The sequence below is a fragment of the Harpia harpyja genome, chromosome 21, assembly GCF_026419915.1.
Source record: "Harpia harpyja isolate bHarHar1 chromosome 21, bHarHar1 primary haplotype, whole genome shotgun sequence".
Classification (NCBI taxonomy): domain Eukaryota; kingdom Metazoa; phylum Chordata; class Aves; order Accipitriformes; family Accipitridae; genus Harpia; species Harpia harpyja.
This window is the reverse complement of record NC_068960.1, coordinates 19,238,141-19,261,438: the sequence shown is the minus strand read 5'-3', so window position 1 is coordinate 19,261,438 and position 23,298 is coordinate 19,238,141. Positions and strand designations below refer to the sequence as shown.

The 23,298-nt window shown below is 56.0% G+C and overlaps 1 protein-coding gene across 1 annotated transcript; it reads right to left on the bottom strand.

Moving 5' to 3' along the window:
- Positions 1-11,893: 11,893 nt before the first annotated feature.
- On the bottom strand, positions 11,894-14,154 carry LOC128134991 (noggin-2-like). Its single transcript, XM_052773399.1, has one exon. The coding sequence runs from the start codon at positions 13,523-13,525 to the stop codon at positions 12,887-12,889; it is 639 nt and encodes a 212-aa protein (XP_052629359.1). The 5' UTR covers positions 13,526-14,154; the 3' UTR covers positions 11,894-12,886.
- Positions 14,155-23,298: the final 9,144 nt, after the last annotated feature.

The following is a 23,298-nucleotide window of genomic DNA, read 5'->3' as shown; positions in this document are numbered from 1 at the left end:
ACACTGAAGTTTGCATTGGAGCTGATTGAAAAACACCAATGACTTGGTTGGGCATTGTTACTATTTTTAGCTTCCTGTGTCATTTCAGGTTTTCCAGCGAAAGGAAGAAAAAAAACACACTGATTTTTAAACCATGTTGTTGGTAGAGAAAATACAGACCTCAGAAACTGAACACCAAAAGCTTTTTGCCTGGCATTTTCTGGTTTTGATTTATAATTTCTCTTCCAAACCCAGACAAAGTTGAGTAAAATTTTTCATTTTGACCAGAAAGCCATTTTTCAATGTGGTCAGTTCTAGCCTGACCCCTGGGAAACAGACAGCACTTCTAACCTGGACAGCCATGACCCAACCAACCTGAACAGCCATGACCGAGCCTGCAGGGCTTCCCACGCTGGTGTATCTTACACTGACTGGTGTGAAGGTGCAATGAAGATCCACACACTCCTCGTTGGGGCATGGAAACTTTTGCACAGATCTGGATTAGCTCATAAGGAGAGCCAAGACTCACAAGCTTTCGCTGGTGCCAGATGAACTTCATGTTGACTTCCAGGTAGAAATGCCATGCAGAAGCCCACCTTGAGACGGGCTGCGGCAAACAGGACAAGAAGCACTGAAGCGGGATTGCTGAAAGCTTGCAGGTTGGTAGGGGAGGACTGATAGCACCACAGAGGTGCCCTGCTCCAAAGGAGTCCCAGAGACCTGGTTACCCCACACTCCCTTCTTCCTTCCTTCCCTTCTTCAGGCCTGGGCTAAGGCACTGCCAGTCCTGCAGGGAGCTGCTTCTGAGGATAAAGTGCAGCCTTCATTCTGCTGGGATTGCAGGCCAGCATCTTTCCCCAGCACAAGCTTCACTTCAGGAAAATGAGGGTTTTTTTGGTTTGAATGTTGTTGTTTTTAAAGAGAATTCTTAGGAAAAACACTCGCTGAGACGGATCAGCTCATTTTCAAAGTTATCCTGGGGCAAAAGACAGAGGGTGTGGGCTGCGATACACACCCACATCTGTACAATAAGGAAGGCAACAGTGCAAAGCAAAAACAATTGCATGAAAAGCTTTCCAACAACAAAGTTTGCAAACCCGCAGAGCCCAGGCTATTTCTTGTGGTCGGTGGGTAAGAGTTCCCAGATAATGGGGCCTGACAATGGAACAATGGGGGCCGAAAGACGCCGCTCATGATTAGGAGTTATATAACAGCGGCTGGCATTTATTAATAACACTCGTGTTGTGCTTTATTTTCTTAGTTAGCACTTTTCAGGTTCAGAGCACTTTACAATCCCTGGCTATTCCATATTTGATGCTCGGCACGAGGTGACTAGGAGGAAATGTTGGCCTGTAGCAGTAGGAACACCCTTCACGCCTGCTTCTGTTGTAGACCTTAAAGGGAAGAAGGGGAAATACTCAGTGATGGGCTTGCACTGACTATTTGGGACCTCTCCTGTTCCCCACAGTCTTATGGGTGGTGTAAGACCACAAAGAAACATCTGGGAAAACAGGGTTCTCCTGGGATGAGTTACAGAACCTTATTGCTTTCAAAGTGCTCCTTTTCCTGGAGAACGAGCAAAGCTGGGAATTTCGCTGGGATGCAGGAGAACGGTTGGGTGTGATCTCAAATGGGAACCAGCCCTGGAGGAGCAGTCCACAGCCAGTCTGCAGCGATGGCATCTGCCTCTTAGCACAGCTTCGGGAGCAGGAGTGAAATGTCCCACTGGAACAAAGACAACCCTGATGGCTGCCTACCATGTCCTTGGGACGTGCCGATTGAAGCAGTAACCATGGCTCCTCTTGGAGGACCCACTCGATGCAGTTTGGGCTAGGCTGAAGGCTTGCTTTCCCCAGCACGCATGAGACCTTGACGCAGAGCAACAGTCATTCTGCCCGGCGCAGGGGATGAGCGGTCCAGTCTGAACAGGTTGTCTCCTTCTGGTCTGGGTAGGCTATTTATTGCTCCTCTGACTGTTGCTCGTGGTATGTGCTGACCGCTCAGCCTGCTTATGAAAAACAAGAGAATTCCCGTCCAAGCTCTGGTGCCAAGCAGGCAGCAACGGTTTTCTTCTGAGCAGGCCTGGGAACCTCTTCTCAGCCCTGGGCGGCAGATGTCTCAAAAGCAGCTCAGACCTGGGAAAGTTGTAGCCCGGGACCAGGCTTTGGACTCAAACACCCAAACAGCTCATCAGACGGTCCCCTGGCTTGTCCAAAAGCAGAACTAGCACAGATGGGAGTGAAACCTACCCATGTGCATGTAGGTGAAAGCGAAAGGGTCCTCATGGACCCACAGCTCTACTCCTAACCAGGAGGCATGAGAGAGCTTGCAGGACACTCTGCAATAAGAAGGAGGCAGGTTTTGCAGCTACAGCCAGGGATGGGATCTTGTGCTTTTCTCCACTGGTTCTTGGAGTGCACATGCTCCAGCAAGCAGTCCTGAAGCATGGAAATTCACACTTCCAGCAGTTCCTCTTATAGGAAAGGCCTGGCGATGCTAAACAAAGCAAAAATGGTGATGCTAAACCAGGTCTTCAGCTGCAGAACGTATTGCTGATGGTGGTAGGGGAAACAAGGGCGTCTCCTGGGGCTCCTCTCTCATCACAGGTCTGGCTCAGCCTTGGGAAAAAGTCAGCCCTCCGGCTTCTTCCTGCCCCTGTATGGCTTCTTGCATGCCTGGGATGGATGACAACCAGGCTGGGTCAGGCCTGGGGGCACCGCACAGCTGCATGGCTGTGCTAGGTGACATGGGTACTAACAGGAGGATAGTGCCCCTCGAGCCCCCACCTCAGGACATCTGGCCCCAATGATCTCACCCACAGGCTGGCCAGGACGGCTGTGCGGATGGGATCCAGCTGCCTGTGCCTGACTCCAGGTGAGGCAGGATGAGGTGAGACCGGCTGGATGAGACAAGCAGCCAGAGGAGATGATGAGAGTCATTTCAGACCTTTTAAATCAAGACTTACATGCGCCCTTTGTTGCTGAGGTTGAAATCAGGACCCTCTCAGCTTCAAAGATGGTGGGCATAAAAGGTCAGATTTTTGTTCCATACCTCCAACCTGAGAGCTATAGCTAGAAATGTCTAACAGCACACTACTTCCAGGCAGGAAAATGCTTTTTGTTATGCGCCCTGAAATACTGCACAGAAAAGGCTTAACTACACAGGATTTTCTCTGGGGGAGAAAAACATACTTACCCAGGCAAGTTGATGAGGAATCAAACATTCTCCTCGCACTTACTGGGAAAGGATCACATCCACCATCCAGCCTGGAAGGACCTTTTGGTTCCTTTTTTGCCTTGTGTCACTGCGACCACACCTGAATATACAGAGTCTGGGGGTTCAAACTGGATCAAAAGGCTCTGATGCTGTCTGAAGGAAACCTCTAGAATGCCCCGTCGTGACTTTTTTTGCTACCATTTAATTTGATGAAAAATTGCACAGATAGACAAATAGTATGGTTTCAAGGTATTCAATGACCCACCTTCTTGTATTTCTTGATCTGCTCTGCCTGGTTTGAGACCCTGTTGGAGGTTGGTTTTTTTGGACCTGTCATTCTGAGCACTGCCTGCACCTCGGAGATTGAAGTGAAAAGCTTTTAAGAGAGGAGAAAGGACTCCATGTTCCCCGAAGCTGTCCACTGCATTGGGATTTCCTGGCCTTGCTCCAACTGCTCTCAGGGCATAGCAGAGCCAGCCTGTCCCCTTGGGAGCTCAGTGTCATGGCAGGAAGAAAGGAAGAAGCATGGTAGCGATGATTGGAACTGCAAGTCTGCAGAGTTCCTTAGTAGAAATTACTGCCATATTTACCAGTGCACTCCTCTATGCCCAGGATTAAGTCCTCACGTCCCATGCTTTAGCAGGCTTGCCCAGAGCACATGAACAAGTGCTCTTATTCTCTCATGCATATGCATCCAGAGAGACATCTCCCATCCACGTTACAAAGGGGTGGAGGTTTGCAGATGGCCCTTCTTAGGCAGACGTGCCACATAGTGCTTGCCAGCACTTTTTGATGAAAAATGGCATCAAAATATGAAATTTTGATGAAGAGCAGAGGGAAAAACCTGACTGAATTTTCACAATTCCTTTCCTGACTCCTGGCTTGCTACAGAGTTGGTCGAATGTTTCTAAATGCAGCCACGCTTCAAAATTTTTGACCAAAAAACACAAGGATTTTTTTAGAAAAACGTTTCTCAATTTTTCCCTTCTGGTTTGGCCATGTGTCCTACTCACTGAGAGGAGACTCCAGTTGGTTTTTCTGACTAGAACCACACTTTAAAGAGCGCAGCCATTCCCTTAATTGGGGCTGATAAATCTTGCAGGCATAGATGAAGATAAATCACATTTTGAGCCCAGAGTACAAATTCTCAAGATTTAAACATTTGTGTGGTATTTGTTAAGCAATTTGAAGGCTTATTGAAGTAACTGAGCTGGACAACAGGGCTGGACCTGGACCAGGACAACAACTGTGTACAGACACTCGGCGCGTAGGCAACAGAGATGGAGGGGCCTAGATGAATCCCACTTCACTCACAGCATCCATGGAGGATATCTCCTTTCTTCTATGCAGGGTATCTTTGGCTGTGCTTCTTCCACCACTCCCTTCGGGAGGATGGAGGGCTGCTTAGTCAGTTCCCGTGGGAAGCCTTTATATGCAAGGCATGCTAAAGTTCCTCATGAAGAACAAATTCACTTCAGCCCAGAGGAAAGCCGTGGAGGGCTCTGGACTTCTTGATGCTGTTTGCTGGCCAGTGGCTGCCACTGCTGCTGCAGCGGCCAGAGGAAAAGGAGGCTCCTGCAGTGCTGGGGTGGCCTCACAGGACCTCCAGGGTCAGGGGTGGCTGGCGAGAAGCTGGACTTCCTGGAGAGCGGCTGCGTGTCCAACACGCCTCATCCAACCCGGGCTCAAAGCTTCGGCGCTGAGGGCCCTCGCCCGCTCCAGGGGAGAGCACAGCTCCCTCGGCGGGACGAGCTCCCCTCCGACGACGACGCACCGCGCCTCTCCCAGACCGCTCGGCAAAGGCTTTGCCGTGTCCTCGCCACCCCCCGGCCCCCCGCCGGCAGAGCGGGGCCCAAGGCCGGCCGCGCCCTGCTCCTCTCCTCGAGGCCCTGAGCCCTGTGGCGGGCGCGGAGGCTCCGCCAGTCGCCACGCTCCCCCGTCGCCCCCCCGAGGGCCGTGAGGCCTCAAGGCCAGCCCGCCGGCTGCCGCACGGGTCCCTGCCCCACGGCGCGGCGGGAGGGGGCTGCCCGGGACCGCGCACCGCCGGAGTCCTGGGGAGCCCGCGGCATCGCTCGGAGGCGTGGTGCCCGCCCGGCACCAGCCCGCAGGCGCCGGCGGGGCCCGGTGGGGCGGGAAGGGGCCGTGCGAGGGCCGGGGCGGGAGAGGCCCCGCGGGCAGGGCCCGGCGGGCGGGGCGGGGCGGGGCGGCGCGGCGGGGCCCGCCTGGCCCCCCGTGGCCGCCAGGTGGCGCCCTCCTCCCGGGCGACGGCGCCCGCGGCGGCGGAGCCAGGCGCCGGCCCCCGGGTGGGCCCTGCCCGGCCCTGCCCGGCCCCGCGGCCCCGGCGCCGAGGAGACGGGAGGCGGCGGGGCCGGGGCAGGCCGCGGGCAGCACCCCGCCCGGGGCTGGGTCCTTCTCCCCAGGCGCTGCCGGCCTGCGCGGCCGGCCCGCTTCCCCTGCGAGCCGCGGGACGGGAGGAGGCTGCCCGCACCCCGGCCCGGGCCCGCTGCCTGCGCCCAGCCCCTCCCCGAGGGCCGCAGCCTCTCTGGAGCCCAGGGCGAGCTGGGTGCCGGCGCCCCGCCACAGAGCCCGGCGCAGCCCGCTGCCCAGGGCCACCCCGGCCTTCCCAGCGAGGGTGGCACCCGCCCTGCTTCAGTCCCAGGGGCAGGACCGAGCAGCGTGCCACGGCCCTGACCTCGGCACCGCCGCCCATGCCTGCCTGGGGGTACCTCTGCCTGCTTTGGGGTCACCCGTCCCCCGTTGGGACCACCTCCGGAGCAGAGTCTGGGAGGAGGCAGAGCCCCCGCCCCGTTCCTGGTGAGAAACCGCACCGCAGCCCCTGTTCAGCAGCCGCTGGGCAGCCAGTGCTGAAGGCACCTCCTGGTACAGCTCAGCCAAGGGCTCCCGCTGGGTGCCACAGCACTACACGCACCTTCACCAACGTCCGTCGTTACTAGCGGCAAAGTCCAGCTTCATGGCTACGCATTGACCTACACGCTGCCTTCTCTGGCTCAAAGAGGCGTCCAAGAGGATTGTTGGCTGCAGTTCCTGGGGGGAAGGGAGGAGGCAAAAGTAGGCTCTTTCCTAAAATACGGTCAAAGAGAGGAACACCAAGTCCAGCTCAGTGCTTAATCTCAGCTCCAGGATGAAATATGGTCCCTGTCCCAATAAAGTAGCTAAACTGAGCCAAGGCTGGAGGCCCAGTCCTTTGTTAGCACCATCTCCTGGAGAGAAAGTGTCTTTTGGCAGTAAATGGGATGGAAGCAGACCAGACAATGCTTGAGGACACAGCCAGCCTCAGAGGCGATCTGATGGCTCTTGCACAACCCTCCAAGAAGACCATGGACTTGAACACCTGTATGTGATCCCTCAGAGTGAGCCAGCATCCATGATAAGGAGCTCTCTTTCTCCAGCACCATTGTTCTCTTTTCACACCCCAGATTCAGAGCCTGCTCTCCAAAGGCTGTCCTGCCCTGGCACCCACAGATGCAGCCTTCTCAACGTTCCTGCTGCTCAGCTCTGCCTCCTGCTACCTCCCCAAAAGCTGCCTCCAAAGCAGCCAATGCTGAGACAGAGGACCTGCAACGTGGTGCATGCTGGGCACGCTGCTGCTCAGCAGGTAAAATCGCCATCCTGGGAGCTCCAGGGTCCTCACTGTGGACCCCCAACAGCTCTGGCAGCACTGACTCCAAAGCCCCAGCTTTTTGTAGTGGCTTGTAAGACTTCCCTGGGGGGAAAGGTCCAGATCTTAACTAATGGGAGGTGGCCAGTGAGCTTGGCTGGCCACCTTGCTCTCTGTTCTCCAGCACGGGGAGATAACTGGTTTCCAAGGACCATGTTCACGGGTGACAAGGCACATGACATGGCTGACCTAGTCAGGCCCTCTGTGAGCAACCATGCCCCACATCTGGCAGTTACCCGAAGGAATACCCTTCACTCCCAGCTTCCAGATCCAAGGAGGAGCCTTTCCCATCACACGCTCTGTCGTGTCTCTAGGACTATGAGCTTCTGCAAGGGCCCCTCTCCCTTTTCAGGACGTCTGTGTGATGCTGGAGAGCAGGATCTCCTACCACACCCCCAGGGTGGTCTGTGGGCCCTCGGTGGTCTGTGCACCGCTGCAGGGAGTCTGGCAGGAGGCTGAAGTTCTCTGGGCAGGGCACTGAACCTCCACGGGAGGAACGGCGGGGCCTGCAAACTGAGAGAGGCGGAATCGGTCCTCCCAAATTCACTGCACCTATGCTGGGCTTGGACACGGCTGCACCAGCCACATCCCACACATCTGCTTCAGGGCTTGGGTGTCTCCCTGGCAGACTCATCCAGTGCAAAAAAAAAATATGTAGACTGTTTGGCTGTTTGCAAACTAGCCCTGCTTTTTTGTGAATGGATTCATTCACCGGCCGCCTGAAAGAGCCATTTTAGCCAATGGTCGGCTTGCGAGCACTGCCTCCCAACTAGTCGTGATTTGCTCTTCGCAGCTCTGCCTCTCTGATTGGGCTCCCAGGCGCCACATGATGTGATCCCTTCTCCTTGACAGGGTGTCTGACATTTTTAAGCAGAACACCAAACAGCTAATGCTGAAGAGCAACCATGTCTCCTGGATGGTGCTGCTGTTAATGTTTGTTTTTAATCACCGAGGGGCAAGGGAGGCTCAGGCATGTTTTTTGCAGATGAACCAGCAGCCTGTCCGACACCTTTGGAGTGACAGTGAGTAAAGTCCTAGATACTCCCTGCATCTCCTCACACACATGCTGGTGAGGGGTCAGGGCCCAGCTCTGCCAAGCAGCGACTGGGCATGTGGTTGGGTTTACTATACACGGAGACAAAGGCAGCTAAGGAGAACGGCAAAGGAGCGGAGAGAAGGGCAGCTGGAAGTGGATCTTGCATGGAGGAAGCAGACCCCCCCCTCCCCCCTTGCACCTGACAGCCCTGGGGAGATGGCGAGACAGGAGCCCACCTCTGCCTACCCCATGAGGCACGCCTACAGTCAGCACGGTCCACCCTGGCCTGTACTGGTGCTGTTAACATCAGTGTTGTTGCATGTTTTTCATTGTGCTGACGAACAAGGAACTGGGGATGCCTGGAGGAAGCAGGTCCAGCTCACCTGGAGCTCCTAGCCAGCAGTGGTCAGCAGAACGGGCTCACCAGGGGCCTGCTGGTGGACCAAGCAGGGCACCCAGAGAGACTGGCTTTCCAAGGCAGCTCCTGGTGGCCATGCCGGGCTGCAAAGGTGAGTGACAGCAAATGCTCATGCCGGGGAGGAGACGAGCACAATTTTGCGTGTTGAGAAAAGTCCCAGTTTAGCCTGGGCTTGAAAGTTTGAGGAGGCCAATTACTGCCTCCGCATTCATCTGCCTTTCTAGGAATGATGAGTGATGGGCTTAGATCATCACCCGGGCCCGAGTCAGATATCTCAAGAGCTGGCATTAGACATCTGTGAGCTCCGGCCCTGTGAATCTGGGTCACCCTGGCAGAGCCGGTGCGCCAACAGAAACTGCATTCCTGGAGACTGGCCTTAGCTGAGGGGACCTGAGCTAAACAGGGCAAGGTGGCACAGGAAAATGGGGATGAAATACCCTTTGGCAACAAAGACAAAAGAGTTCACCTGCTGCTGGTGTCAAAGCCAAACCGGGATGTGAAAGGCAAATGGAAAAGTGCCTTTGTACCACCGAGTCAGATGTCAGAAGCCATCCTGAGCTCACGCTCTCTCCCAAGACAAACAAGATCATCTAAATCTGGAGTTCATGCATGGGAGAGCAATTCATCAGGTGACAGAAGGGCCTTGACACGCAGAAGGAAGAGATGGAGACCTCTGCGGACCCAAGAGAGGGGCACTCTGCTCCAAGCCAGGTTTTGTAGGGACTACAAGGAAGAGAGATGGGCATGATCCAGCCAAGGGAGCTGCCCCAGCACAGCACGTGGTGTCGGAGCAGGTGAGCTCTGGCCAGCGCTGGCTGTGGAGAGGAAAGCCGCCTTCGCTTCCCTGTCATGCCAGTGGACATGTGCCTGCAGCGCATGGGGCAGCCGTCAGGTCCCATGGAGCCTCCTCCACCATGTCTGCTCTACCCTGCCCGAAGGAAGAAGGGGTTAAACTGATCCTGCTGCCAACCACCTTCTGCTTAAGCCCCAAGACTCAGGGCAGAGAAGGGAGACAGCAAAGCATGTGGCTCACTACAGCTTCACAGGGCATGGTCCCCCTGCAAATACTGGGTGAATGGAGGGACTGGTTGGGTGCCCAGGAGTGAGCGTGCACATGCTTGTCAGTGTGTGGCCACAGCATGTGTCTTGCCAACGTGATGACAAGCGTGACCCAACCTAGAGGATGCCACCCACTCTCGGTGCTCCGGGCCTATCTCCTGGGCCACCACCCCAGAGTGCAGGAGGAAAGACCCATGTCTTCAGAAGTTAGCACCCACTGCATCTTGGGGCTCTGCCGGTTCTGCCTGTTCTGCCCCCTTCCCCCCCCCCCAGCTTGTCCCTTAATCACAAGCAGCTTGGGGAGACAATGAAATAACCGCACCAAAGAACCAGGCTTGTTCCCCTTTGTCTTTTGCTCCTTTGAGGCTCAGCAGACGAGGCAAGCCATCACGCCCACGGCCCGGCCATCACACGTTCGACTCATTGCCTCCCGGGGCAGCTGAGCAGGAGGCTCCTCGGCACAAGGTGACCATGCATCGGCATGAGGTGACCGCACGCCAGCGCTGCGGCAGGTTGGCGAGGCAGGGCCCGGTGAGCTGGCGTGCACCCTGTGGGGCTGCCCTCAGCTCCCCGGCCCCTGCCTGCACTGAGCAACTCAGCTCTCAGCTCTCATACTTTTGCCTCCAGACAAGCCGTCATCTCAAGCGGGACCCCTGAGTTCTCCCCAGAGACGGAGGCAGTGCCCCTCCTCCCTCCAGCACATGGCATGGAGGCTTTTAGGCTGGTTTTTGCTGGAGTTCACACAAATCTCGCCTTCCCCATTCCCACCCCCCCCTTCCCCGCGCAACTGAACTCAGCCATTGAGCCCAGCGAATGGTTTATTTCCCAGGTTAGCACAAAGCAGGGGTCTCTGTGTGCCCCTGGAACCAGCAGAACAAAACGCACAAAGACGTTAGAGGGCCATTTGTAACCAAATCCCAACACACCAGATACTGTTGGGATTATGTCAGAAATATTTTCCCAGAATGCCCTCCCCCCATGCTCCCTCCTACAGATGTTCGGCCCCCACACCACAGATGTTGTTCCTCTTGCAAAATGAGCTTTCCCCTTCCTCTCCCAAATGCCCCTGATGTTTTGCACATTGCCTTCGCCGAGGTCTCTTTTCCACCCTGCCTTCCACGTCCCCCCCTTCCCTGGTCCCTCACTGATGAACGTGTGGAAAGGCCAACCTGCCTCCTTGTGCGGGGCTGCACAGATGACCACAGGGCTCTGCAGGGACATTGGCTGCTGGATGTCACTGTCCCTCTCGCCTCATCCCCACTGTGCCCATTAGAAAAGCTCTCTCCCTGTTTCGGCCTCAGTCTGTGTATGACCTCTGGGCTCTGCAGGCCTGCTCCCGGGGACTCGCCGGACCGCGGTCCCCTTGGAGGAAGATGGAGGGATGCGAGCCAGATCCCTCAGAGGGTCCTGGTGCCTTCCCATGGGCTTGGTGTCATGCCGCTCTCCTCCGCTGCCTGCCGAGCTGGAGGGGGATGGGGTCTCCCCGCCGCTCCACAGACAGCTTGGCGGAGCACAGCTCCTCGCTGGCAAGAGCCTTCAGCAGCAGTTTGTTCCTTGGGGATGCCGGGCGCATTTCAGACACCGGAGGGAACGGCCAGACCTTCCCCTCCAGCATCAGCAGCCCACGCGGAGCATGCAGGGGGACGGCCTGGCAGCCCGTCAGGGCCCTGCTCCAAGCTCTATGACAGACAGACAGACAAACAGACAGATCTCCTTCGGGAGTGGGCTTGCACTGCCAGTGCCCCCGCTCACCAGTGCTGGGCTCCTCCCCAGCCGGCCCGGCTGCTGGCAGCCTGCCCGTTGCGGAACCGTCCCGTCTCTCCCTTGCCCTGGCTCCATGAGCTCCAGCGGGAGAGTGGGGGGTCCCACCGGTCCGGCACATGAGGATGGTAAGCTGAGGGCACACAGCACCATTGCAGGATCAGCGCTTCCTCCTGACCCCAACACGCACCCGGCTACACCGCAGGGGAGAGATGCCAGCCCCCGGGGCTTCGTCGCGGCAGCAGGGCTGGGCATAGGGCTCGTCTCCATCCTTCCCTCCTGTGCTAGTGGCGGCAGCTGAGAAAAAACATTTGTTCTGACACACACGGGGCTGCCAAGCTGTGTCAGGCGCTTTGATGGCCGGGGCGGTAACCTCGACCGCTTCCTCTGCCAGTGGGAGAGCCAAATCCAAGAGCCACAGAGCATGCGGGAGCCCGGGACGGGCGACACGAAGCAGGAATCTCCCAAGGACTTCAGATGACACCTCCTGTCCGGGACATCACAGCTCTTTTATGCGTTATGAGCCATTTCTCTCCCGTCTTTTTTTTTCTCCCCAACAGGTTATATACACAAAGAAAACCAAGAGCGGGATCCCGGAGAGGCATAAATCGGTGGATCTCTACCAACCTTCGGGGCGTCTCGCGATTTACACCAGCGTGGCCCAGCCAAAGCCCTTTACTCATCACCTGCTCCGAGCAAGAATTCGAGTCTCCGCTGGTCTCCCAGGGAGCTGGGGTGCAGCATGGGGTTTTTCTTCAAAGATAGAGTTTATTGCTAAAAATGTTTTGATCAGTGATAGCTCATATTTACATTGATATGTTTTTAAAGGAATATTCAAGTAAACATTTCCAATAGTTTCTGGCATAATCTCTAGCTTTTTTTCCTATACACAAACGTTAAAAATAAATAAACTGTACACAGAAAATTTCCTTTAACATCTCTACATGACTATATGTATTCCCACACAACAAAACGATCCCACTCTTTCATAGATTTGTACTTTTCTTTAAAATTTCCTCCTTAATTAATTGTTATACACTTAAAAAAAAAACCCTAGAGAGCTTGGCAAATTAGTTCAAACATCAGTGACAAGGTCTGAAGAAGACAAAAAAAAATACAGCACAGAGAAACAACCGTCTTCGGGGATGCTGCCGTTCTTTCTTTTCTTTTTTTTACCCCCCCCCCCTTCTCCTTTTGATAAAATCATCTTTACAGGAAATTTCTGCCCTTCCCTTCAGCAGGGAAGTGCTCAGGTTCTGTGGGGACAGGTTTAAAATGTGGTCCTATGTCTTTAAAATAATAATAATAACAATAATAATTATAATAATAATAAAAAAACAGCTGCAATTTCCCCCCTTTCCTTTAAAATCTCTCTATTTACACGGCTGGTTATTTTTTTTCTTTTTCTCTTTTTTAGTTTTTTATTTTCCTTTTGTTAGAAGGCTATATACGTATAAAAATAGACATCTGATTGTAGTGCTTTACTGTGCCTTTGGCCTGCCCTGCAGTTCCTGGGTTCGCTTTTCCCCTTTCAAATAAAATAACATTAAAATAAGTCCAAAAAAAAAAAAAACCCAAACCAAAAACCCGGTTCCTCCCCACCCCCACCCCGCGCTGGGGGGGTGTGGAAAAAAAGAAAACCAAACCCACCAACCCACTTCCACCCCCCCCCCCAAAAAAAAAAAAAAAAAAAATCATCCAAACGACAGAAGGCGGCAGTGCAAGGGGCCGAGGGAGGCTAGCAGGAGCACTTGCACTCGGAGATGAGCGGGTACTGCACGGGGATCCAGGTGCAGTACTTCTGGCTGGACCAGCCCTGGCAGTGCCAGCGCAGGAAGGTCTTGGTGACCGACTTGACGGGCTTGCAGAACATGCCCTCGGGCAGCGAGCAGGACTTCTCGGCGAAGCAGTTGCCCTCCTTGATGTAGCGGGGCCAGAAGCGGACGCCCAGGTCCTTCCAGGTGTAGAGGACGGGGCAGTAGGTGTACGCCCAGAGCCACTGCAGCACCTTCCGCCGCGCCTTCTTGCCCACCTTGAGGCGCGGTCCCTGGGGCGGACCCAGCTCCAGCCGCCGCAGCTCGGCCGGCAGCGCCGCCCGCCCCCGCCCCGCCGCCGCCTCGGCGCCCGAGGCGTTGGCCGGCCCCGGCACGGCCACGGCCATGAAACCGGGGTCGAAATGGCTGCCCAGCTTCTTCCTCAGAGTCCTCTCGTCCAGGTCCTGCTCCTTGGGGTCGTACTCGGGATCCGGGTGCTCCACGATGTCTTTGACGGGCAGGTTGTCGCTGGGCGAGGGTCGCAGCCGCAGGAAGGGCTGCCCGCCCCCCGGTCGCAGCAGCCCCAGGCAGGAGCAGAGCAGGAGCGCCCGGATCGCCGTCATGCTCCGGGCGGGCCCCCGCCGGCCCCGGCTCGGCGCTGGCTTCCCCGCGGGGCTGGCGCTGCGGGCTCGGCTCCTAGCGCTGCCCGGCGGCGCCTGCCAGCTCCCGGGGACTCATAAATAGGCAGAGACAAAAGTCCGGCGAGGCCCGTTACTTTAAATAGCTCGGCCGGGGTTGTGTGACAGACGCATCTGAGGCTCGCTCCGCGCCCGCGGCCGCTGGCTCCCCGGGGCTCCCCGCCGGGCCGGCTCCAGCCGCGGCCGAGAGCGCCGGGGGGTCCGTGCCTCCCCCGCGGGCGGCGGCGGGGCAGGGCAGGGCAGGGCACGGCACGGCGGCGGCCGAGCCTTCCTCCTCCGCCTCCTCCTCCTCCTCCTCCTCCGCCGCCGCTCTCGCTCGCTCCCCCCCAAAATTCACAGCGGACTCGTCTGCATCGCCATGGTGACAGCTGGGCCGAGCCCCACGACAGCTTGTCTAGACGGTGTGACAGGGTTTGGCGTGAGACCGGAGCCCGAGAATAAAACCCTCCTTTATAGCCGGGCGAGCCGGGCGAGGGGGCGGGGAGGAGGGTCACGGCGCCGCGGCCCGCTCGGGCGGCCCCTTGCGCGGGCACCGCCGGGGCGCGGGGCTCAGGCGGCGGCGGCGGCGGCGGCGGCGGGCGGCGCCGGCAGCGCCCGCGGCCCGGCCGGGCTCCTCCTCATGGCGAGCGGCTGGGGCGGCCCGCGGCCCCCCGGGGCATCCTCGGCGGGTGGGTGGGGAGGGTGGGTCCCCGGCACCGGCACCGGCGCGGCGAGGCGAGGCGAGGCGGCGCGCCCCGGCTCCCGGCGCGGTCCCTGGCGGCGCCCGCCGCTCCGCGCGGCTCCTCGGCGGGGGCGGGCAGGGGCGGGCTCGGCCGCCGTTCAGCAACCCCGGCGACCCATGCTGCCGCTGCTGCCGCTGCTGCCGCTGCTCCGGGGGCCCGGTCGGCCCCGCCGCGCTCAGCGCATCCAGCCGCTGCTCCGCGCTTCGCCCGCTCCGCGCCCTGCGCTGCCGGCTCGGCTTGGCACGGCGCAGCCCGGCGGGGCTCGGCTCGCCTCGGTTCAGCGCGGTTCGGTGCAGTCCGCTCGCCCGCTACCGCGCAGCCCTCCCCTCCGCGCCCCGCCGCCCGCCCGCCGCGCACTGCCGCGCCGCCGCTCGCCGCCCAAGTTAAATACGCGCCCGGCGCGCGGCCGCCCCGCCCCCGCTGTCACTTTCGCCGCGCGCTGAGTGACAGCCGCGCCCGCGCGGCCGCCGCCGGGTCCTGCCGCCGCCCCCCCCCGCCCCCTCCCCGGGGAGCAGCCAGAGCCGCGCAGCGCGTCCCACCTGCCGGCCCCGGGGCGAGCGGGGGTCGCGGGGCGCTGGCCCGGGCTGGGGCGCTCACGGGGAGGCGGCGGGGCCATCGCTCCAGCAGCGCGCACGGCCCTGGCTTCGTAGCAATGGCCCCCAAACCAGAAGGAGCCCCCGCCCGCCCTCGGCATCCTCTGTCTGCACCAGCCCGGGGCGGTCCGGGCACCGGCACGGACCTCCTGGGTAGCCGGGCCCTCGCTCTGCCTCTGCTTGGCGCAGCCACTCTGCTGTGCCACCGTGTCTGCTTCTCCGCAAGAGCCCACGCCACCTTCGAGGACCTCTTCCAGCTTAACGCAGAGCTAAAAGATGAGCAGGGCACCGTGTCCCAGGAGCCCCTCCTGGGCAGGACCCCCGGGGCAGCACGCCGGATGCACTCCAGCATCAGCATCTCTGCACCCTCTGCAAGGGAGGCTACAGCCTTCCAGGAGCATCGCTCTCACTGGAGAGAATGCGTCCCTGCATCCCTCAGCGCGACACGGTGTGATAGCAAGCCGGGTTAAATCAGCGGCTCGCTCTTCACCCCCTTCTCAGCAGCGCGGGGCTAAATCTCTTGGCGGAGAGCTGGACCCCTAACCTTTGAGGCAGAGAAGGTGGGAGCCTGGTGTGTGTCAACACAGCAAAAACCCAAACCCTTCTCACCTCCTTTACCTCCACATTGCTCGGCACTGAGCTCACGCTTGAACCATGTCCAGAAATTGGACACACAGCTGGTTCCTCCAGGCTGACAGTGTGTAAGAACATTCCTGCCCATGCCAGTCACTCCCTCCCAAAGGCATGAGATAACCAGTTACCCACTGGGGCCAAGGCAGGGCAGCAGAGGGAATGAGGCAGATTGTGGGGCCAATTTCTCACCACGACGTGCTTATGAGACACCAAGCAAAGCAAAGGGCTGCAACGGCAGGCCAGCCAGGAGACCCCCACCAGTGCATGCTGAGCATGTGCGGAGCTGGCTTCGCTCAGCAAACTAATGAACGGAGCATTTCCCCCAGGTTTCTGTCTCTTCGTCATCCCAGAAATGCCAAATGTTGGGTTCAGACAGGAAAAGAAAACAAAACCCCCAAAAATGGAGAGGTTGGAGATCCAGGTTGGAAATCCAGCCTGGAGTCTGCATAAAGTCAGAGCATCCCCTGGACTTCAGCGAGACAAAGCTGACATGCGCCAGCTCCGGAGCTGGTCACAGTGCATCCCAGTTACTTACAGTGTGCAGGATGAAAGTGCACCGTTTAAACATATCCAGCCTTTCTTTCCTTGCTGTGTATTTCTGCTGTCATGATCCCAGCTTGGTTTGCTGAACTCTGAGCTTTCCTTCAGTCATTTGGATCACACACACTCTGCAGTTAGAGTCATGAAACAATACTGTTCTCCAGCTCTTTTATCATTAGCTCTCAAAACAATTTGCAAAAGAGATATAGGTATCATTATCCCTCGATACTGAATATTATCAGTAAAACGCTCTCATTATCGATTTCCTGACCCCAACACACATGTGAAGCTTGAACCAGTTTCAGCCTTGATGCTAAGGCAGATGTGCACTCTGCCTTTGCTCACTGCTGGGTGGGAAAACGCGGGTCTCAGCAGTGTCAGAATTAAAGCAAACACAGAAACGAGAAGCAGCTCAGGGCAGAGACACCCAAGAGTCAGGAACGGGGCAATTACTCAGCGAGATGTACTGCTGTTGGCACTGCTGCCTTAGTAAATCCTGGTGAGGGGATTAACATCTGACTGTAATTGTAATAATAAAATCCGACATGTATACAGCATTTTTCATCTTGAAGGATCCCAAAGTACTCAAGTAACTTAACTCCTTCAGCTGTCTCCTGGACTTTATAAACATGCTTCTTAATCATCCCGTGCCAGGCGAAGATGGCTTTGCTCTGGGCACACACACGTCACTTCGACAGGTCCCCTGTGGGAGAGGAGAGGCTCTCCAGGGTGGGCTGGAGAAAGTTTCCCCTTTCGGAGGCAAGATCCCTGGAAAATGGTGCTTGGCATGTCCCAGGGGCAGCAGGGGGAAGGCACCAAGGTCTGCAGGGGGCTTGGAAGACCCTCCCAGCCTTTCTAGTGGGCAGCCCGTGGTGGGCTAACTGCCGTGCTCTTGTGCTCGCCAGTGTGAAGCATCTCACTTGGAGTTCTTCTGAACCTTTCAAGGTGAGGGGAAAAAAGACAAGCCCCTAGACAGGAAATTTAAGGCTTAATTCTGCCTGCGGGGTCCACCACAACAGCCAAAGGCTCCTTCTCCAGCCCCTTCCCATTCTCTTCTCTTCTCTTCGGGACTAGAGGCACTGGGGAAAAATCCTATTTATGGCTGCTTGCATGGACTAAGGCTGAGCAGTGCTATGCATTCATATACCTTCCCTCTTACTGTTCTCTGCGGGCACACAGCCCAACTCACAATCTAGCCCTTAATTAAAGGATTTAAAGTTGGAAAGGGTACATATCACATACAGAAAAGCGTTATCAAAATAATTCCATGTAAGAAGAAAGATGTGATGTTAAAGGCACCTTCTGAAGGCTGAAATGGTTGCAAACTGCTTATTTTTGCTTCTTTCCCTCATCTGGCATCCTTCTGCCATCTAAAAAAGACCTGGAAGATTTTTGTGACAAAAGGAAAAGGGCATTTCTATTTCACATTTGAAACTTAGGCGGTACCTACTCTGTTTTCACTGGAAGGCTCCACAAGCAAGTAAATTCCTAGTAGCAGCAAAACATCAGTGATACTGCCTTAGCAACACAGTTATTCAACTGACAAAGTTTTTTATCTTTTAGCTTGTTTCAGGCAGCACTAATTTAAGTCAAAGCCAGGGGTAAAGATACAGAACAAAATCATCCTTCTTACAAAGTAATTCCTATTCCTTCAGCTTTAGGCACAAAAGCTTCAAATCCACACCTTAAACCATGAAAAAGCCTCTGGCCCAATCCAGGAGAGCAGGAAGCCCATGCTTGAAAACCTAAAAATGAGAGAAGAGAAAGAAGAGAAGAGAAGAGAAGAGAAGAGAAGAGAAGAGAAGAGAAGAGAAGAGAAGAGAAGAGAAGAGAAGAGAAGAGAAGAGAAGAGAAGAGAAGAGAAGAGAAGAGGAGAAGAGAGAACTCCCAGCCAAATGTCCTTTGGCTCTTTTGGGTTTTTCTATTGCTTTCTGTTTGCTTGTTTAAGTTTTCCAGGCTCTCTTTATGCTTGAGAAATAATGCTGATGGGCTGGCATGGCAAGTATGAGGAAAGGCTTGGGTCTGACAAGACAAAAGCCCTAATTTTCACTTAAGGAACCAAAAAAAAAAAAGACTAAATGATGGTGCACCAGGTTTTCATTAGAGATATGTTTATTTTCCAGTAGAAATACATTACCCTGCTCTCGTCAGTGTGTCTAAAGGAGCGGTTCCCAAAGTATGCCATGGCAAGTGGTTGGCAGGGGTCCACAAAGCAGCCTCCAGCAGCAGCTCACGGGCTTGCCGGTTCCCTGCAGTCTGCTGTGAGCAGGAGGAATTCGGAGGCTGAGAGCGGCTGGCTGGCCCCAAAACCTGGTGAAGGCAAGGGAGACAGCGAAGCCCATGCAGCCGCCCGGGGCTGGCTGTGACTCAGCACGCACCTCTGTGCAGCGGAGCTCGGGGGCAGGACTCGGGTGTCTCTAGTTGGCCAGATTCCCCTGGGGCAAAAATGTCACTGTAAGGGTTAAATGAATGGGACATGGGACACACACAAACACACAGAATGTATCTTATTTTCATCATAGACCTACTTAGGTTTAATTTCTGTAAGGAGTTCAGTAGTCCTGGTATTAATGAAGTTATTCACCAGCTCACAGGTTTCTCTTCCCATCCCATCAGGGATGGGAAGAGAAAATGGGGTGGGAAGGGAAAGGGGATGGGAAGAAAGGTGGCCCCAGCCTTCTGCTTTAGGGACTTAAATCGTGCAGACCCCAGAAAACCCCCTCAGGTGCCCAGCGCTGCCCTTCCCCAGTGGGGCTGGGGAGGAGCATCTGGCAGAGGTGTCCTCTGAGAAGCTGACCTAGCAGCGCCCCATGGAACCTCATAGCCATGCTCCTGGGAGCTCAGCACCACCCCGGCACTTACCCCGCACCAGGTTCAGATGTGCCAAAGACCTGATGGGAAAGAAAAAACACCCCTGAAGCTCCAGGGAGGAGATTACTTGTGCTTCAGAAATATATTTTCTCTATACCAAGTAGGGTGGTTTTGCTTTTCTGAGCTTCCTGGCATCCTTTTTTGTCTTTATCATGAGGTATTTTTCTGCTTTTCAAGCTCCTCGTAACTTTCTTCCTCTTGGCACCATGGTGGTGTGCCCTGTCCCTCGCTGCCTCACCCATTTATAATCCAGACTGATTTCCTGCCGTATGCCTGGTCCTGTATCTCCCTGTTTTCTGTGTGGTTGTACCTTACAGTCCCCATCAGCTGCCTGGAGTTCGTCCTTCGACGTTTGCACTGTGGACGGCAGCACCTTGCTCTCCTGATACCACTCACTGCAGCCCCCCATTTCCCTGCTGTCCCTGAGAGCCCAGCAATTACTCTGCTAGTTACAGTTAACAGTCTGCCCAAATCCTGGTGCATTTCCAGGAGTGCCAGATGTCCTAAATGCTTTAGAAAAACCTGCCCCATCGCCATTACACGTGAAGAAGTCCAAGGGGGGGTTTCCTCCTGCTTCCCTTACAGCCTGGCATTGATTACATCCAATTTGCTGTAACCTATAGCTTAGACAACTGGGACAGGTGATCCCCAGGGCGGTGGAAAAGGCTGAACTGAGCAAAAGGTTTGGTTGGTCTCAATCCATTCATAGCAACTGTAACACTTGCCATGTGATGGGCCGTATTGACTAGGCTGGTGTCGGCACAGCTCCTTCTGGGCAGGTGTTGGCATTGCAGGAAGGGAGAAGGAGGGCTGTTTCACTGCAGCCATCAGCAGTTTTGTTGTCATTCACCCTGTAAATACTCACATGCATCAGTTGCTGTGGCCCAGCTCTCGTGGGCAGGAGATCTCACCCTCCAGCAAGGGAATTTGCAGAAGGAAAGTCCTGGGTTTGATTTTCCTGACGTCCCTCCAGCCTGAAGTGCCCACTGCACAGCCGGGGCCTTGGCAGAAGCCGGAATGTCAGGATGGAGTCCTCGAAAACTCACCAGGGCGAGCTCTCCTCTCCCAGGGGACCTGCAGGAACGCTCCTCGGCAGAGATACCAGGAATGATCCCTGGACAGCTGCCAACATTAAAAAACAACAACACGGAGCTCTGAGATTTCTACCCACTTGGCATACATCTGTCACCACATGTGTTGACACAGAGCAATGCTGCCACGTCATGTTGTACGTGGCAGTCGCTGTCAACACTAGTCCAAGGCAGAGAGAACTGCTCAGGGCAGCTATTTTTTGAAAATGTTGTCCCGAATAAAAGGGCTAGAGCATGCCTTGGGGACACAGCCCACCACTAAGGGTGGCCACGCCAGGGAGTAGCACTGGCTCAGGGATTCCCGAACCAGTCTCCAGGGAGAATGCGTTGCTGCCAGTGTAAACCAAACCCAAATGACCAGCCCCAGGCCAACCTGGTGACACAAGACTTTGCCAAATTGGCCACCCCTTCCTTTCCGCTCTGACAAGCCCTGCCTTTTGTCCTGGGCCACTCTGAAATGCAGGGAGACCTGGCAGCCAGCGATGGGAGCTCTTGCCATTGCAGCTGAACAGGACAAGCCGCAGCCCTGCACAGTGCACCCAGCCATTGCCCAACACAGCTACGAGGAACCTCCTCCAACTGCAGCCAGACGAAAGATCCAGCTACAGCCCATCCCCAGCCCACTCCCCACGCATCTCTTCTTGCAAACATCCATCCCCCAGCAAACGCTGCTGAAGGACATAGCATTTCCCTTTTGCTGCCTCTTCTAGCCTACCCCAAGCGCCGGCTCAAGCTCTCCTTCCCACAGGGCCCTGGCAGGTTGTGTCCCTGCAGTCCCAGCCTGCCCTCGGGCCCCCTCCCCAAGCCAGCGTGCTCCCAGCTCTCGCCTGGGTACAAGCACATATCCCGCCATGGTGAGCTTGAGGCCAAAGGGAGCACCACAATGATGATGTTCCCAGGGACACTAAGTTGTGGCTGTAATTAATGTGTGATGGAGGGACCCAAGCGACTCCAGCTCAGCTGGCAGCCAGGACAGGGCTCAGTGCTGGCTGCTGACCCCACGGGGCTCACAGGGAGTACTTGAGCAGTTGTCACCTGCACTCAGCTCCACAGAGGTTGAACTGCTGCTGCACCAGCTAATGTACTGCTCCCCCAGGACACCTGTGTGCTGAGGTTCCAAGGAACCTGGGTGACCTGCCACAATGCATCTGCAGCCCAGCGTCTTGGGAGTTGCACTGAAGGCAAATGTGCATGGACAAATTTTTTTCATCTTCTTGTTTTTTTCATCTTCAAGGTTTTTTAATCTTCAAGGATTTTTTATCTTCTTTGATTTTTTCATCTTCAAGGGTTGCCCTGGCGGGTGGCCTCAGGAGGCAGAGACTTGCTCCCATAACCATGCTGTGATGCTCCCGTGCCTGTGGGACTCTCTTGCCAGCTGACACAGCTCGTGCCCCTCTCTCCAGCACACTGTGGGGTCTTGGAGCACCTTGCTCCAAGCTCATGTGCCTGCACAGCCTTTGTTGGGTCTTTCTGAGAGACAGCTTTGAGGAGCTACATCCCAGAGAGTCCCCCAAGAAGATGCATCTCTTCCTGCTAGCACTGCCCACACCTAGCAGGGTATGGGCATCAGAGATCAGGGCTAGGAGGGTCAGACAGCTTAAATCACCAGGGAACCTCAGTGCCTTTGGGAAGCTGGGCCCATCACCCACGAAGCTAAGGTCCGTAGGGGCCACAGCAATCCTAGGAGCATGTGTGCAAGGTTTAATACTGCCAAAGCCTGCAACTTCTCCTGCACAACAAAGGGCAAGGGTCAGAGAGATGGTCCATGTGTTTGCTTCCTCCTGTTTCGTGTAGCTCCAGGAGGGATATTTCTCACTGCAGTGACATGGGTCCCTGTCCAAGAGAAGCTAATGGAAGGCAGCAGGAGGCATGGGCTGACACAGGATGGAAAATGGGATCCTGTGTCAGCATGTGGCCTCATCCTTACCCTGAGGAAGACAGTTTTGCTGTGGAGCTCTCCCATCCACCTCCCCCTCTGATCTGTACCTCCTGCCCCGCAACGCAAGCAGAGTCGGCTCTGCACCAGCTGTGGGAGGGACAGGTTCCTTTTGTCTTTAAATCCCAGGCAACCCAGTGGCTGGGCTGAGCTTAGCCCCCGAGAGTGATTAGTACTGAGGTGCCTTGTGCCGTGATAGAGCCCATCCCAAAGCCAGGAGGGGCAGAGCAGGGGTGCTGGTGTCCAGGTGATTCTTCTCCTGGAAAAGATTTCTTTTTGCCCTGCAACACCTCATGCATGGTCTAACGGAGGACCCCGGTGCCAGCTTGGAGCATCCTCTGCGGCTCAGTGCTGGAGGTCGCACCAGCTCTGAGCTGCAGCTTCTCAACCAAGTGTGCGCAGCCAGCTGCCTCTTGCCTCCTGTTTTCTTCCACAGCCTTATTACCAAGCAGCTGGGAAACTTGCTGCTACAGATGCTCCACCTGGCATTTCTCACTCTAGTCTGCAAATTCAATTTATTTCAGCCACAGAAGGCAAGGTTATATGCTTGACAAAGGTCCTTCTAACACAATACACACAGCAGTATCCCAGCTTTCCTGAGTGCAGGCTGGAAACCCTGCTACCTCGTTCAAAACCTGTGGGAACTACAGCTTTCTAGCTTTCCGTAGGCTTTGGTCAACCCACTGGGGGAGTCTGTATTGCACTCATGCAGCTTTCTTTCAGCTGTGTTCTGCCAGTGCATTTGTTTTCTCTTGATTCAGTTCCAGCTTTACTTGTCCTTAAGATGCTGTGGAGACATAGGGAGATAAACATGGGGCTGGGTGACTCAGGAACCCCGCAGGAAGGGAGCAGGCAAAGCCAGGGGGTGGGTGCCAAATCCTCCCTACATTCCTGTTTGAAAAAGCCTGTCTGTGAATAACAATTAAATGTAATAACGTCATCTCTGACATCTCTCCCTTCAGACCCTGAGGAGTGCGAAGCCCAAGAGGAAGGCAGCTGTTGCGGAGCGGAGGGCACAAGCATCCCAGAGCAGGACCCATCGAGGGCAGGCAGGAGCAGGCAGGGGAGGGCTTGCAGGACCAGCAGCACATCCCAGTGCCTACGAAGTGCTCCTCATCCAAACACCTCTCCAGACCTCGGTGGCTTGGAGGGGAGCTCTGGCTCTGCATTCAGGACCTGTTCACATGGCTGTGGCGTGGTCAAAGATTTGGCCCTCCCTGGGGCTCGGGCTGTGCCTCCTGCGCTGCAGCCTGAGCCAGGCTTCACCACCCTCCCCCGGGATGCAGAGTACAGTTCGCAGGGGTGAGAACCT